Raw genomic sequence first — 17,703 nt, 5'->3', positions numbered from 1 at the left:
CTCATTGTTAATTCATTCTGGAACTTGTGACGAGTGCTGAAACCAACGAGTACCAAAGCAAGCGATGCGGGATGAAGCATTTTCTCTTGCAGAGTGGTGTCATGACTCATACAAGTTCTAGCAAGTGCGACAAGTCCCGAGCAAGGACAGAGTGCTGAAACTTTTTTTTTTCTCATCAAAAGGCGATGAGTACAGGGTTTGATGAGTTCTGAAGCCAATGAGTACAGAGGTATGACTATAGTGATTCTGTTGGTTTTTGTTTCACCTTTTCCACAGAAGCAAAATGTTTCCCTTTGAGGACTTTTTCCTCCAGAGAAACCAGAAAAATGTCACTTGGGATGAGATTGGATAAATAGGGACAGTGGGACATGGGGGTCGTGCCATTTTTGATCATAAACTACTAAACACTCAGCATGGTGTGGGCAGGTGTGCTCATAAACCACCCATCATGAAATAGTCAAATATGTTGAGTCTTCAAAAAATATTCACTGAAGCCACATGCAGCCTCTCACAACACCACCAGCTGGTACACTGATACAGATGGATTCCTAGAATGCTCATCTAGCCGTGAAAGCCTGTACTACAAGGGTCCTGCCCTCCAGAAGATAATTCCAGGTTTTGGGGGGTCCTCCTTGTACTTAGTTAAATTGAAGCCTAATAGGACTTTATGCTTTTATTACTGCATGTTTCTGCCTTTTTCTTACCTTGAGTCTTACTCATCTTTACATTGTTTTTCACTATATCATTATTTTTTAATGTCCAGAGTTTATAATACAAGAGCCACATCTTTCTCTCAGATTCAAGTGTGTAAATTCTCAATTGGCTTGTGAGGCCAGTGGGGATACTTCTTCTTGTGTAGTTTGGTTTCTGGGAAGACTTCATTCAAATCCTCAATAGTCATCTGATCAAATGGAGTTATGTTCTTCATCTTCTCCAGCTCTTTCTCATGTTGCTCAAACATGGTCTTTCAGAGAGACAAAAACTAAGCACAACTTTTCACATCATCTTGTTCTTCACATCCACCAGCAGTAGTCCCAACCTTTTTGGCACCAGAGACCTATTTCATAGAATACATGGGGGGTGGAGGGCAGGAGGCAGAGCTCAGGTGAGCTTTGCTTGGGACTGGTGCCTAACAGGCCATGGACCAGTAGTGGTCCACAACCCAGGGCTTCGGGACCCCTGAGACCAGGGCAGTATATTTATCATCTGGCACAGAAGGAATCTTCAGGGCAGTAAATTTCTCAAAGCCATCTACCAAGCTGGCCTTTGCTACATTGCCCTTGTTGTAGGCCCAGTTGATAACAGGTGGATTCTCAGGTAGAGTAGTCAATCTGGAGGTGAAGGTCTCATTTCGGGAGTTCAGGGAGTTAGCAGCGGTCTTCTGATTTCAGAGTGTGGTCTCCCAAAAAGGTATTTGGTAAGTGTCCTTTACAGCAAGTTTTCACCCAGCCATCTTTTGATCCTTCAGACCCAGGTGGAGTCTGCTCATCTTTAACTACTAGCTGTAAGACTTTAAGAGAACATCAGCTCTGTGCCTCTTGAGTACACCTTCTCCTCAGCCTCTGAGCCTCTTCTCTATTTGTTTCCCATCTTTCTCAACTCCTACTCTTGTCCCTGATATTGGAATCTCACTTCCTTCCCATTGTATTTTTTTCTCTTTTCCTATTCTTTTTTCAAAAGTCAGGTACCTAACTGGTAGTAGTATGTCACTGATGCCTATTTATTTATTTATTTTAGCATCATTTATTAAGTGATCTCAGGTGTTGTTGTACTGATGCCTTTAATTAGTCACATATGTCCCTAATTTTTAAATAAGTGAATTTTATAATTTTACAGGGGAAAAAAATCTTATTTTTCCTGGGTGTCAGTGATTTCTTTCCTGATCTAAGCAATAACTGTATACATCACCCTGTGCTGGAGTCACCAGCAGTTTCAGTAAACCTTATGACCTTAACTGAATTCAAAATAAAATGACATGGAAAACCCTCTATACCTCTATTTTATTAACAGAGATAAAAGTTTCCTTTTCCTTACTTCAACACTTTTTTAGCCCCTCAATCACAGAACAAAATTCCCCTTACCTTTTTTTTCCTTTCTTTTTGTTTTATATAAGATATTTTGTTAGATTTTCTGAGCTGTTTATCTTAATTGAAAACAGTCCTATAGTCAGTTATATTTCTGTTTTTTCTCTGTCTCCTCCTGGTTGATATATGGCAACATGTTTTTTGCTAGGAGCGCAGAGTGGCAGCTCTTCAAGAACTTGTTCGACTCCTGAGACCTGGTGGGAAGGCACTCGTTTATGTTTGGGCAATGGAACAAGAATATAATAATAAGAAGTCCAAATATCTCAGAGAAAACAGAACCAGCCAAGAGAAAAGAGAGGAAATCAACAATGATACATCAGTGCAAGAGTTGTTTGTGGAGCAAATGCCTGACATGGACAGTCAAGATTCAGCATGTTCTGTCCCCTCCATTAATGACTCTCAGAAGGGAAGGTATACTTCAAAGAAATTTGCTAATTCCAAGCTGCCTGTTCACACTAACAGGACTTCTTTTCATTCTCAAGACTTACTGGTTCCCTGGCATCTTAAGGGAAACCATGGTAAAGAAAAACCTATTGAGTCACATGGTCCAGTAGGAACCCATGGCCCAAGTCCTGTGTTTCATCGTTACTACCATGTGTTCTGTGAGGGAGAGTTGGAAGCTGCCTGCCAGACTTTGAGTAATGTCAGCATTCTGCAAAGCTACCATGATCAGGGGAATTGGTGTGTGATTCTTCAAAAGGTCTAATTATCTCTTTGAACATATCGTATACAGGAAAGGCTCAGATTCTTTTTTTGTTCTTTTTAAAGGAGAATAACTGTTTTCTTTTTTAAAGAGAAAACTTGTGGTTAAGTACCAAAGGAGTATACCTGAGAGAAATTTGAAGTAGAGATTAGTTATGAAACATTTAGTTTACTACTATTGCTGACCCCATTTTATCCATAAATGTAGGCTCCTATAGGGAGGAACAGGACTGTTTTTTCTTTGAAGTGTTTGAAGTAGTTTACGAAGTATTTAGGATCCTGAGGTAAGTGTACAGCATTTTGAAGATAAACTTTTGTTATAAAATGTTACTAAATGAATTCAGTTATGTAGAATCATAGTGAAGAAATCATACAACATTTTAATAAAGAATATTCTTTTTGGTAGAAAGTTATCTGAAATTTTATCTGTGATTGTCAGCTCCATAAAATCGTAAACAATAACCACTCTGTCATCACACCTCACCAGCACAGGGCTGGACACATAGCAGGTGCTCAGTAAAATTTTAGTCAATCAGATAATACCCACACATTAGTATGCATTTCACCAACAAATACTTATTGGATTTCTGCTATGTACCAGTTCCTCTTTTAAGCACCGGGACGGGAGCAGTGGACAACAGAACAAAGCCCTGGTCCTCATGGAGCTTAAGTTCTAGAAGGAAAGACAGACAATAAAGAAACAAATAAATAAATGCTTCACGCCAGATAGTGATTAATGCCAATGGAGGCAGAGGGGAGGGGAACAGGAGTGGGATTTCACCTGGCAACAAAAGATTATTTTTAAGCACTGAAATAACTACTAATATCACTGTAGTTGATTACTGATAGTTCATTGGTATTCCTAGTGCCTTGATCTAGGTGCTAAAGGCAACCCAAATATGTTCTTTTAACTCCTTTATTTAAATAGAAAAAATTAGAGTTGTTAGTCGGACCTGTGGTGTCATTATTGGGTATTTCTACTTTATTCATAGCTTGGTCCAGTACAGGTGCAATCAAGGGTTATTTTTCACCTACAAATATTTCAGAGTTACCAAGTTAACTTATCACTTAAGTCAAGTTTTTAGGGGAACAAAGGTAGAAAGTTCCTGAAGGGGACATATAACCTTTAAACAGATGACTGTACATTGGGGAACATGAAGTAATTAGACCTTTGGACTCTGGCTGTGATTTTACGCTAATTTCAGGAAATCCAAGACATCGCCATGTTCCACCAGTCAGAGCAGGAACTTATGGAGGTCAGGTGATCAATGAGTTTTCTTACAGTGGGCCCATCTTGTGGTTATTTTCTAGTTCCAGAGTAAAGAATTGGAATAGACGTACGCAGCAACTGCCAGAATCCCTGCTTGGTTCTCTGGAGTAAGGGCTGTTGTAGGAAATGCCAAGTAGAGACCACTCTACCCGCCTCCCTAAGGAAAACAGTAACCAGAGGCAATACCACATTCCTGCAGCGATTGCTGAGATGATTGTGACCATGAGGGACTTGAAGGATGTAAGGGTGGTGATTCTTACCATATACCGATAAATTCACGTTTTTGACTGGTGTAAGAAACATGGATCTTGGAGAATGACTGTGGTTATTGTAAACTTAATCATATGGTAACTGCAGTTGCACCTGCTGTTTTATTATTTTTTTAATTAAAAAAAATTTAACCACAAAATGGTTTTATTTTGTCATTGACAAAATGCAGAGCACTGTGATTATATCATTATTTTGTTTGGTTTCCTTAAATACCACTTAACCATGCATTAAAAATCCATGTTTACATTTAAAAAATGTAACATATTAAAGGAGTCCTCTGTAAACATAACTCCTCAATATATTTCCCTGCTTTGTTTTCATACATAAATAACTTAATCTACAAAATCATAAGTAAAACTGTTAACTCTTAGTAGCCTAAAAAGTATACACAAATTTTGGAACTTGAAAAAGTGTTCTATGATTTTATAAAAAATAACACATGGTTTTTGTCATCAGATAAATGACTCATTATCACAAATGCTTATTGTCTCCCAACCAGTTCTCCCAATAATAGACCTTACAGTGCACCATGCATTTAAAAAGTCAAAATGGTCAAAAGACTGATTTTTAAACCAGTACAAAGGGTTGCTGTTTAAATATTATTAAACCTTTCTAAAATCATTTCAGTTTGAAGAAGAAAAAAATGCTGCTAAGGAGTACATGCTTGTACTATCACTTAAATGGAAGCTAACAAATCTAAAATAAAACCAGATTAAATTTGTATTACATTTGGGAAAGACATTCCATTGAGATTTTGCTATAGAAACAGAATCAATACTATCCTAAATTTTCTTATATTATTTTGAACCAAACTTTTATTAAACTATCAGGGTAAAAATAGGGACACACAAAAATAATCTTAGATTATGGAATATTCTATTATTTAGTCCATTAATGACTAGAAATTTTTATTCCTTTAGGAAATAGTAACATATTTGTTAAATGACATATCCTGTTTAATGCTTAGATAACCACTAGTTATCTGTTGAGTTATTAGATAACTACTCAAGATATATTTGGTAAGCACACATTATTTTTATGTAATAAAAAGAAAAAGAATTTAGGCATTTTTTAAGGCTCTCGTTGCAGAGCATAGAACTTAGGGGAAAAACCTTTTTTTTTTAATCCTCATCTGAGGATATGCTTATTGATTTTAGAGATAGAGGAAGGGAGAAAGAATCATCAATGTGAGAGAGAAGCATCAATTGGTTGCCTCCCATATGTGCCCAAACTGGGATTGAACCTGTAATCTAGGTATGTGCCCTGATCAGAGATCAAACCAATAACCTTTTGGTGTATGGGACAATACTCTAAACAACTGAACCACCTGGCCAGGGCAAGAAAATTATTCTTAATTAATATGCTCAAATTTAAATTATTCAAATGACAAATAATCTGAGTTTGTAAAAGTTTAATTTTTCAATCAATTCAAAATTGATCTGGTTCACACTGTTAACTACCAGATGATATTTATATTTAATAAACGAAATATTCTTTGTTTACCAGCAGGTTACAACAAAGGTTTTTTGTTCTTCAATAAAAATCAAGTTTCTGATCCCTGGCCAAGAAGTCAATTGGTTAGGGCATCATCCTGATACACCAAGGTTGTGGGTTCAATCCCTGGTCAGTGCACATAGAAGAATCAACCAATGAATGCGTAAATAAGTGGAACAACAAATCAATGTTTTTCTCTCTCTTTTTCTCCCTCTCTCTAAAATCAAATAAAAATTTTAAAAAATGTTAGAAACAGGATTCTGATATAGATAATGAATCTAAATCAAAGTTCACAAATGGTGGTTGAAATTTTGTCAACTCTCAGCCCAATGCAAAATAAATCCACAGTTATTTTGCATAAATGATTCAAAATTAGTTTATAATGGAAATGTCAACAAGTCATGACTACCACATTACTACTAATGGGTTCCACTATACTGCAACCGACCAGCAGATGTGCACATTGACAGACTGCTTAGAAAATTAAAGCTAGTAGAGCTATAAATAAGGAATACATAAAGTTGAGCATTGCAATGCAAAGCATTAGAGCTGCTTTAAAAAGTAAGATGTGACATAAACACATCTGATAGTTCTCTCTAAGCCTCTTCATAGATTTATAAAACTATGGTTTTATAATTCCTTTAAAAAGGAAATGTTGCTACACTGCTGCATGCAGTAGTTTCATTTACATTCTTGACTACAACGCGATCTTCAAATCCTCTTGCAGAGCTTGACATCTCATCAGGATTTCTCCAGAAAGTCAGCTTGTCATATTTCAGCAGCCTTTAGTGCTTCACTGGACTTGTGAAGTTCCTTAATAGCCAATAACAAAGCTTCTGGATCAATCCCTTGTTCACAAAGCCATACACAAATAGACAGTCTCCATATCTAAGCCAGTATTCAGAATCCTTGAAATCTTGAGCAGAATGGCCATGGGCTCCCTCACCTCATTCCGATTCTCCACCACTACTGCCGGTCCTGGCAGTGGCCGAGGGAGGTGGAAGAAGGGCCTGACCTGGAAATCAGCTGCTGTTTTAGATCTGGTTTAATTTCTTGAGCAAATTGACACATCCCCTAGTTCCTGGTTTGCAGCTGAATTAACTATCAAAATACATCTCCAACTCATTATACTTTTTCTTAGTTTACTCTAGCTAAATACTGTATTATTTGAGTAGTTCAAAACATTTAATTATTTAGCCACATTTTGGATTGTTGATTTGTATTTGGATAAAAAGCTTAGTTCTTTAACACTGAAATTGTGATTTACCTAGCAGCAAGCAGCCGCCTCTCCAGGACATACAGAAGGCACAATCTCTTAGCTAGGTATTCAAAAATTTTCCTAGGACTCTCCAACTCTTATTAATTATATCCTCTGCTCTGAACTCCATACCACATATAGCCTGTACCTCAGAATTTATTACTCTGAATTGATTCTGCTTTGTGCTGTTCACAGTTATCTCACATTTTAGGTCACCAAGCCCTGCTGATTCCGGCTTCTAAATATTTCTCGCTTTGATTTCTTCTCCCTTGTCTTAAGCCTCATCTCTCATTATCTACACTGCTGCCAAAATCAGTTTTATAAAATCTGAAGATTGGTCTCTTTAACTGAACTCATCAGTAACTTTTAGCAATGAAATCCTAACCCCTGTTTATAACACATGTGACTCTTCTGAGCTGTTCTCTGCTAGGTCCCTCCTCTTAAATCTCTCTGGTCCCCGGCTCACACCCAGGGCCCCATTCATACAAAATTATTTGCTCCTTCCCATGCATGCCTCACATTTTCCCTGAACTGCTTACTGATTCTTATTCTTCCTGCTCCCAAGGTATCCTTTCCTGTTATTTTCACATACTCAAATCTGACCTATTATTTGAGACCTACTTTAAATGTAATCTTCATAAAGCTCTTTCCCTTTCCCACAGAATAATTTCTTTTTAATAATTTTGTCTGAGGTGCTCTAGTTTATCCCTTTGTACCTTATTTATGTATATGAATTATTTTCTGTATTTTAGAATGCAAGCTTACTTAGATAAGAACCCTGTTGATACATAGTAGGGAATCAAGAATTATTGGTTGAAAGAATGTCATAATTAAAGGTATTAGAGCTAAAGTTTGAGAAGGAAATTTTATATCTGTTATACTTCTTGTTATCAGATTTAATTATTCTCTAAGAAGCACATATGTGTAAAAGAATATGGCACGACAGAGGTTTAGTAATGGGACAAGAACTATATCATGCTATTGAGTTTTAAAAAGGACACATTGTCACTCTTATGCTTGCGTCATTCGTTGGTTTGTTCAATACTCAGCATAAGTATTAAATGCCTGCTATGTATGTGCCAGGCACTGGCCTGATCCTAGATAATACAACAGCGAATGAAACAGACCTGGCCCTTCTCTTTCTAAAGCTTAAAAGTATTGTGAGGTGGACCAACAATAAACAAGTGATTATATAATTGCAAATTCTGATACGTGCTCTAAGGAAGTAAATTGGATATGCAGACAGAGAATAAAAGCAGGAGAGCTCCTGTAGATTGATGAGGCTACCAAAAAAGTAAATACTACATTTTTAATTTAAAAACTTTCATGGGGAATATATTCACATGGTTCAAAATATTTAAAACACCAAAAGGTGTTTACCACTGAGTAGTTTTCAATGAAAATCTTCTCATTATTTTAACATTTAAAAAGTATTACCAATTCAACAGCTCTTGTCTGTATGCCCTGTTCCCAACGTCTTGCTGTTTTCGATTGTGATAGCGAATGGCTCCCAATGACCCCTGCTTCCCAGTACTAATGCCCTTGTATAATCCTCTCCCTTTGTATGTGGGCTGGAGCTCATAACTTTGCTTGCAGATTCTATATCCTTCTTGGTTAACAGGCTTTGGTGCCAGCTGCCATGTGGGAGAGGCCATGTGGCAAGGACAGACTTTGGCTAACAGTCAATGAGGAACTGAGGCCCTTAGTCCAACAACCCTTCAGCAGCTGACGCTGCCAACAATCACTGAATAGCTTAGAAGCGGACTTCCCCAATTGAGGCTTCAGATGAGACTGAATTCTAGGATGACATCTTGATGGCAGCCTGGTGAGAGACAGTAAATCAGAGGACCCAGCCAAGCTGTTTCCAGATTCTTACATATGGAAACTGAGATAATAAATGTACATTATTTTAAGCCACTAAATTTTGCAGCAATAGGTAACTAATACACCAATCCTTAGCTATTATAAAAATATGCATCTATGTCTATAAATTTGCAAATACATTAGTAATATATTAGGAACCCTAACTCCAAAGTGAGAAATTTCTGGCTCGAAGGGAAGGCATATGTGTAAATTTCTTTGATATTTTCATATTACCCATCGAAGAATTCATACTGATTTATAATCCCACCAGCAATATGAAAATAACTCCCCATCTGAATTTATTATAAAAATGTTGGATTTTGCCAATTTGTTTTTTAAATCTTGTGTATTTATTTTTTGAAAGCATGTAGGGAGGGAGAAAGAAAGGGAGAGAAACATCAATTTGCAGGAGAAACATTGATAGGGATATCCCCAACCGGGGATATGATCTTCCACCAGGCATATGCCCTGATTGGAAACTGAACCAGTGACCTTTCTGTTCACAGGTCAGCGCTCAAACCACTGAGCCATACTAGCTAAGATGAATTTTGCCGATTTTTTTTTTAAGTATATTTTATTGATTATGTTGTTACAGTAGTTCCAATTTTTTCCCCTTTACTCCCCTCCACCCAGTATCTCCCTCCCCCAGCATCCCCCCCCCCCAAGTCCATACCCATGGTTCGTAAAAAATAACTATCCCTCCCTCTCAGATATTAAGACCCTTTGTAATCTTGTAAAGGACAATGGGCGAAGGTCTCAAGCTCCTCTAGCTGCTTCAAGCTGGACATGGTCGTCGTCCTACCTACCCTTGGGTCCAGAAATCCCTAATAACAGTGGGGGTGTGGAGGGGAGGGTGGCCTTCCCACATGGGGAAGGATTGTGCAGACTCCAGGTCAGTTGGCTGTCTCCGGACAACGGCGTGCTTGGTTTAGCAGGCTGGCATCCTTGTTGTGTTCTGGGGGCAACAGATTTGGCAAAAAGGGTTAAAAAGCATCATTCAATCCATAACTACTAGGTGGCAAAAGGCAGGGATTAATTTTTCAATGTTCCACATTAGGAGAAAAAAAAAAAAAAAAAAAGGGCTTCTTTGGAGGAAGGTGTGCTAGGCACATCTCTCCTGTCCAAAACCCTTTTGCCCATTTTATTTAGTTTGGGCTGAGGGAAATAGTTTATGTTTCCCCCCTCTCAGACCTCTGGGCCCTTTCTGTCCAAGCCATTAGGATAGAAAAGAGAATTCAGTTTTAAAGTGAAGCCCACAGACCACCCCATTCTTCACCAACTCAGCCATTTAGTTCAGCCAAACTGTTGAGTCTCCGGAGGCAGCGCTGCAGAGAGGATTAAGTGAGGCTTATGCGTACAGACAATCACTCAGGTAATGCGGTCATAGGCTTATGCCCTTTGAAAACAGAAAACACATGTTAATTTATGTAACATAACCAACAAAAAAGTCTCTAAATCTGTAAGACTGTCTTATTGGGAAGACATACAGTTGCAAGGCACTTGACATTCTACTTGCCTGCAACTTGAATCTCTTTGGTGATATCACAGATATGGTTTAATTTTCAAGTGAAACCATTTTTTAAATGAGAAGAAACTTTAAAGACGGTTAGCTGCCCTACTTTACAGTCTGCCACTGATCATTGTGATTTTCCTTGAATACTGATTTTTCTCCCTAAGATTACTCTCCTTGTCTTTAAAGGGACTACATTAAGTCCATTTTTAATTTATCCTGTTCATTTGCATAAGCATAACAAGAGCAGCAAATGATCACTTATGATCTTTAGTTCTGTTTTGCTGGAACTTACCCAAGGAACATTTAGGGTGGCCCTCAGTCTGCTCTTCAGTGCACAGAAGCTGGGCCACATATCTGGCATTCATCTTTGCCTGTACACACCTGTCCTTTCCAAGTCTTTCTGGTTTTCCATTGTGCCTTAAGGTCCCTTCTAGCCATCTTTCAGGAAAACAACCTTCGTTCCTTCCCTGGAGAGATTGCTGTGGACCTCACAACCAACCATGGCAGCAGGCCTTTTATTTCGCGGGCTTTTATTACCTTTGAAAGTCATTCCCAGTTCCTTAGGGCTTTTTGGTAACAACATGAGCCCAAGCATGTCTCCTTTAGGCTTGACATTCCAGTCAAAGGCTTGTTCAGAAAAAGGAACCTCTATTAACAACTGGTCTTATTAGGTCTATGCAAAGAAACTTAAATCATTACTTACTTGTTTAGAATGCCAAACTCTGGAGAGATCAAATAGGGAGAAAAATATACAACGTGAAGGAAAATCTTTGTCCTAATATTCACTGAACTGGCATTTCCATTCTTCATGTTTTCATTTTCCCCCACTAAAAAAAATTTTTTTGTTTGTTTTTCCATTACAGTTGTCTCACTTTTTTTTTTTTTCCCCTCTTGCTTCCCTGTATCCTGCCCCTCCCTTCCCCCACATTTAGTCCCCACTCAGTTGCCCATGTCTGTGGGTCATTTATACATGTTCTTTGATTTTACACTTCCCCTTCTTACCCCCTTTTCTCCCTCCCCCCTCCCCCCTTGTTACTGTTAGTCTACTCCTTGTTTACATACCTCTGGTTCAATTTTGCTCATTTGTTTGTGTTGTTCATTAGTTTCCTGTAATAGGTGACAGCATAACGTATTTTTCTTTCGTTGCCTGGCTTATTTCGCTAAGCATAATTCTCTCTAGTTCCATCCATGTTGTTGCAAATGGTAGAAGTTCCTTCTTTCTTTCTGCTACATAGAACTCCATTGTGTAAATGTACCACAGTTTTTTGATCCACTCATCTACAGATGGGCATTTAGGTTGTTTCCAGCACTTGGCTATTGTAAATAGTGCTGCTATGAACATTGGAGTGCATAGGTTCTTTTGAATTGGTGTTTCAGGATTTTTCGGATATAATCCCAGTAATGGAATTGCTGGTTCAAAAGGCAGTTCCATTTTTAGTTTTTTGAGGAAATTCCAAACTGTTTTCCATAGTGGCTGCACCAGTCTGCATTCCCACCAGCAATGCACCAGGGTTCCCGTTTCTCCGCATCCTCTCCAGCACAAGTTGTTTGTTGATTTGTTGATTATGGCCATTCTGACTGGTGTGAGGTGGTATCTCATTGTGGTTTTTATTTGCATCTCTCTGATGGCTAGTGATGTTGAGCATATTTTCATATGTCTATGGGCCCTCTGTATGTCTTCTTTGGAGAAGTGTTTGTTCAGGTCCTTTGCCCATTTTTTAATTGGGTTGTCTGTCTTCTTGGTGTTGAGTCGTATGAGTTCTTTATATATTTTGGAGATCAATCCCTTGTCTGAGATGTCATTGGCGAATATATTTTCCCATATGGTTGGTTTCCTTTGCATCTTGCTGATGTTTTCTTTAGCTGAGCAGAAACTTTTTAGTTTGATGTAGTCCCATTTGTTTATTCTTTCCTTTATTTCCCTTGCCTTAGGAGATATATCAGTGAAAATGTTGCTACGTGGGATATCTGAAATTTTCCTGCCTATTTTTTCCTCTAGGACTTTTATGGTATCACGGCTTACATTTAAGTCTTTGATCCATTTTGAGTTTATTCTGGTGTATGGTGTAAGTTGGTGGTCTAGTTTCATTTTTTTGCATGTCCCTGTCCAGTTCTCCCAACACCATTTGTTGAAGAGGCTCTTTTCACTCCATTTGATGTTCTTTCCCCCTTTGTCAAATATTAGTTGACCATATGAACCTGGGTTTATTTCTGGGCTCTCTATTCTGTTCCATTGATCTATATGTCTGTTTTTATGCCAGTACCAGACTGTTTTGATTACCGTGGCCTTGTAGTATAGTTTGATATCAGGTATTGTGATTCCTCCTACTGTGTTCTTCTTCCTCAAAATTGCTGTGGCTATTCGGGCTCTTTTTTGGTTCCATATAAATTTTTGAAGTATTTGTTCTAGGTCTGTGAAATATGTTGCTGGTATTTTAATAGGGATTGCATTGAATCTATAAATTGCTTTGGGTAGTATGGACATTTTAATGATGTTGATTCTTCCCATCCATGAGCATGGTATATGCTTCCATTTATTTGTATCTTCTTTAATTTCTTTCTTCAATGTTATGTAGTTTTCTGAGTACAGGTCTTTTACCTCCTTGGTTAAGTTTATTCCTAGGTATTTTATTTTTCTTGTTGCTATGGTAAATTGAATTTTTCTTTCAGTTTCTATCTCTGAGTTTTTATTGTTGGTGTATAAAAATGCCTTTGATTTCTTAATATTGACTTTGTATCCTGCTATTTTGCCGAATTCACTTATTAGGTCGAGTAGTTTTTTTGTGGAGTCTATAGGGTTTTCTATGTACACTATCATGTCATCTGCAAATAATGACAGTTTTACTTCCTCTTTTCCAATTTGGATGCCTTTTATTTCTCTTTCTTGTCTGATTGCGGTGGCTAGAACTTCCAAGACTATGTTGAATAGGAGAGGGGAGAGCGGACATCCTTGTCTTGTTCCTGATCTCAGGGGGAATGCTCTCAGTTTTTGCCCATTGAGTATGATGTTGGCTTCAGGTTTCTCATATATGGCCTTTATTATGTTGAGGTATTCTCCCTCTATTCCCATTTTGCTGAGAGTTTTTATCATAAATGGGTGTTGTACTTTATCAAATGCTTTTTCTGCATCTATTGATATGATCATGTGGTTTTTGTCTTTCATTTTGTTTATGTGGTGTATTACGTTTATTGATTTACGAATGTTAAACCATCCTTGCATCCCTGGGATGAATCCTACTTGATCGTGGTGTATGATCTTTCTAATGTGTTGCTGGATCCGGTTTGCCAATATTTTGTTGAGGATTTTAGCATCTATGTTCATCAGCGATATTGGCCTGTAGTTTTCTTTCTTTGTTGTGTCTTGACCTGGTTTTGGAATTAGGGTTATACTGGCTTCATAGAATGAGTTTGGCAGTCTTCCCTCTTCTTGTATCTTTTGGAATAGTCTGAGAAGGATAGGAGTTAGTTCTTTCCTAAATGTTTTGTAGAATTCACTTGTGAAGCCATCCGGTCCAGGGCTTTTGTGTGCTGGGAGTTTTTTGATTATTGCTTCAATTTCACTAGCTGTTATTGGTCTATTCAGACTTTCTGCTTCTTCTTGATTCAGTTTGGGAAGACTATAGGTTTCCAGGAATCTGTCCATTTCCTCTAGGTTGTCAAATTTCTTGCCATACAGTTGTTCATAATAATTTCTTATAATCCTTTGTATTTCTGTGGTATCAGTTGTGATTTCTCCTCTTTCATTTCTGATTTTATTTATTTGGGTCCTCTCTCTTTTTTTCTTGATGAGCCTGCTTAAAGGCTTGTCAATTTTGTTTATTTTTTCAAAGAACCAGCTCCTACTTTTGTTGATCTTTTGAATTGTTAGTTTAGACTCTATGTCATTTAATTCTGCTCTGATCTTGATGATTTCCTTCCTTCTACTTGATCTGGGCTTTGCTTGTTGTTCTTCCTCTAGATCTTGTAGCTGTAGGGTTAAATTTTTTATTAGATATTCCTCTAACTTTTTTAGGTAGGCCTGTATTGCTATGAACTTTCCTCTTAGGACTGCTTTCGCTGTATCCCGTAGGTTTTGGGTTGTTGTGTGTTCATTATCATTAGTTTCCAGAAACTTTTTGATTTCTTCCTTGATGTCATTGTTAACCCATTCATTATTTAATAGCATGTTATTCATTCTCCATGAGTTTAAATGTTTTTGAATTTTTTCCTTGAGGTTGATTTCCAATTTTAAGCCATTGTGATCTGAGAAGATGCTTGATATAATTTCAATTTTCTTGAATTTGTTAAGGCTTGTTTTGTGTCCTACCATGTGGTCTATCTTTGAAAATGTTCCATGTGCACTTGAGAAGTATGTATATTTTGCTTCTTTGGGGTGAAAACTTCTATATATATCGACTAAGTCCATTTGATCTAGAGTGTTGTTCAGTGCCTCCATATCTTTGGTGTTTCTTTGCTTCGAAGATCTGTCCATTGTTGACAATGGGGTGTTAAAGTCCCCTACTATGAGTGTGTTGTTGTCTATATCTTTCTTGGAGTCTTTCAAAAGTTTCCTTACATATTTGGGTGCTCCTAAGTTTGGTGCATATATATTTATAAGGGTTATATCTTCTTGATGGATTTTTCCCTTAAGTATTATGAAATGCCCTTCTTTGTCTCTTTTTATGGACTTTGCTGTGAAATCTGTTTTGTCTGATACAAGTATTGCTACCCCAGCTTTTTTTTCATGTCCATTTGCTTGGAATACATTTTTCCATCCCTTTACTTTCAGTCTGTGTAGATCTTTTGTTCTAAGGTGGGTCTCTTGTAGACAGCATATATGTGGGTCATTCTTTCTAATCCATTCAGCTACCCTATGTCTTTTAATTGGAGCGTTTAATCCATTTACATTTAAGGTTATTACCGATAAGTACTTATTCATTGTCATTTTTCCCCTTTGTACTCGTGTTCTTCTCTGTCTCTCTCTGTTTCTTTATCTTCTTAGAGCAGACCTTTTAGCATCTCTTGCATTGCTGGTTTGGTGGAGATGTATTCTTTTAGCCTTCTTTTGTCTTGGAAGCTCCTTATTTCACCCTCCATTTTGAATGAGAGCTTTGCTGGGTATAGTATTCTAGGTTGTAGGCCTTTGTTTTTCATTGCTTGGAATACTTTTTGCCATTCCCTTCTGGCTTGTAGTGTTTCTGCTGAGAAATCTGATGATAGCCTTATTGGAGTACCCTTGTATGTTATTAGTTGTTTTTCTCTTGCTGCTTTTAGGATCCTCTCTTTGTCTTTGAATGTTGCCATTTTAATTATGATGTGTCTTGAGGTGGGCCTGTTGGGGTTCATCTTCATTGGGACCCTCTGTGCTTCCTGGACTTGCGTGACTCTTTCTCTCGTCATGTTAGGAAAGTTTTCTGTCATTAGTTTTTCAAAGAGGTTTTCTATCCCTTGCTCTTCTTCTTCTCCTTCTGGAATTCCTATGATACGGATATTATTACGTTTCATGTTGTCCTGCAGCTGTCTTAGAACCTCTTCAGTCTTGTTCAGTCTTTTTTCATTTTGTTGCATTGTCTGGGAGTTTTTGTGTAGGTTGTCCTCCAGCTTGCTGATCCGATCTTCTGCTTCCTCTAGCCTGCTTTTAATTCCTTCTACTGTGTTCTTCAATTCAGAGATCGTATTTTTCATTTCCTCCTGGCTCTTATTGATAGCTTCTATGTCCTTTTTCATGCTCACGTAATTTTCTGTGAGTTCCTTGTAGTTTTTCTGGAGTTCTTTGAAGTTTCCGCTGAGCTCATTCAGCTTTTCCATAATCCATGTTTTGAATTCCATATCTGATAGTTCACTCCCCTCTATTTCATTTAGCACTCTTTCTGGGGATTCTACCTTTCCTTTTGATGGGAGGTTGTTTCTCTGTCTCCCCATTTTTTTGACTCCTATTGTTTGTTGGTGCTTCTTGGAATGATCTGCACTTCCTGGATCTGCCTCTGGTGGCGTCAGATCATGTACCAGTCTGGCCCTAGTCAGCCTGTTGGAGACTTCCAGGGATCTACTGCTGTTGTCTGTCTTCTTTGATTGTTAATCTATTCAATCTGTGATTAGCTGTCAGGCTTAAGGACTGTGGGTGTGGCAGCTTAATTCCTGTAGGCAGGGCTTTTGCTTCCCCTCAGGCTGACGCCACTTGGAGGGGAATGGTCTACCCGCAGTACTGGGGATGAGTCAGCACTGGGACCCAGTCAGCTGCTCCTCCAGTTCTCCCCTCAAAGCCACCGTGCCAAATTCTCCCCAAGTGTCTCCAGTCCTCTCTGCCTTCCCTCTGCTTGAGCCCAGGGTAAGTGGTGGCCAAAATATTTTCGTATGTGATCCACTTAAGAGCTCTTTTTCTCCTGCTGTTTCTCTCCGGCTAGCAAGAAAGCCTGTGGCTTTTCGCTTTTCACAGCTGATACTATTTTACTTTCCACTCTGTCGCTGTAGGCTGGGAAGCCCAGCTGGGGGTTTAGACCCTGCCCTTCTCAGGGGGAATCCCCGGCTGCTGAGCTGTTTCTCAGTCCCTTCAGCAGCCACCCGTGTGAGCCCAGCCAGCCCTTCCGCGTCTCCGCACTCCCTACCGGTCACGTTGTGATGTAGCGGCCTTTTCTGTCTCTCCGTGGTTATAAGACTTCTTTCCAGCTAGTGTTCCGTTGGTTATTCCAGATGATTTCTCCAAAATTAAGTTGTAAATCCAGACTGGTCCTGGGAGGAGGTTAGTGTAGCTTCCACTTACTCCTCCGCCATCTTGGATCTCTGAATTTTGCCGATTTGATAGGTGGAAAATTATAGGCCAGGTGAAGGAAGATTCCTTTAAAGAACAAAAAATCTATATGTCTCCAGTTAGAAAATAATCTTGATAAAAATCCTGCTTGAGAAACGAATAGATCCAAGTAATCTCGGATTACACAAAATTTGTACACTCAAGCCAGGATACTGTCAACATATTTGATCAGCATAAGAAACTGATGCCAAATGGCCAAATGACAATTTTTATCGTGGGTTACACTAAAAAGACATCTTCTTCAGATTGTCAGCATTGTTGTGAAATTGTATCATTTAAAATCCTGGAAACTTTTCCCACAGAAGCAAATGGCCCTGCTTCTATCTAGGCAGAAAGTTTTTTCCAGGTCTGCAACATTTTCTTAGCTGAACAAAATGTCACTGAGCAGTCTCTCAGGAGGGGAAATTGGGTTTGAAAACTCCAAGCCAGACGAGTTCCTCCAAAGCCCCTCTGAAATGAGAA

At 38.5% G+C, this 17,703-nt stretch overlaps 1 protein-coding gene and 1 pseudogene across 1 annotated transcript in view; one reads left to right on the top strand and one right to left on the bottom strand.

The window, feature by feature from the left end:
• The window catches only part of ALKBH8 (alkB homolog 8, tRNA methyltransferase), a 77,097-nt gene extending 72,613 nt beyond the window's left edge, over nucleotides 1-4,484 (top strand). The window contains exon 12 of the mRNA XM_090267858.1: nucleotides 2,233-4,484. Within this exon, the coding sequence (XP_090123984.1) occupies nucleotides 2,233-2,790 (558 nt within the window). The 3' untranslated portion in view covers nucleotides 2,791-4,484. The remainder of the gene's footprint in view (nucleotides 1-2,232) is intronic.
• LOC150018821 (ATP synthase peripheral stalk subunit d, mitochondrial pseudogene) lies at nucleotides 800-1,453 on the bottom strand (annotated as a pseudogene).
• Nucleotides 4,485-17,703: the final 13,219 nt, after the last annotated feature.

This window comes from Furipterus horrens, unplaced genomic scaffold (genome assembly GCF_987537825.1).
Source record: "Furipterus horrens unplaced genomic scaffold, mFurHor1.1.pri manual_scaffold_2, whole genome shotgun sequence".
In the NCBI taxonomy this organism is placed as follows: Eukaryota; Metazoa; Chordata; class Mammalia; order Chiroptera; family Furipteridae; genus Furipterus; species Furipterus horrens.
Note: the sequence above shows the minus strand (reverse complement) of the source record. Positions and strands in the feature narration are given on the sequence as shown.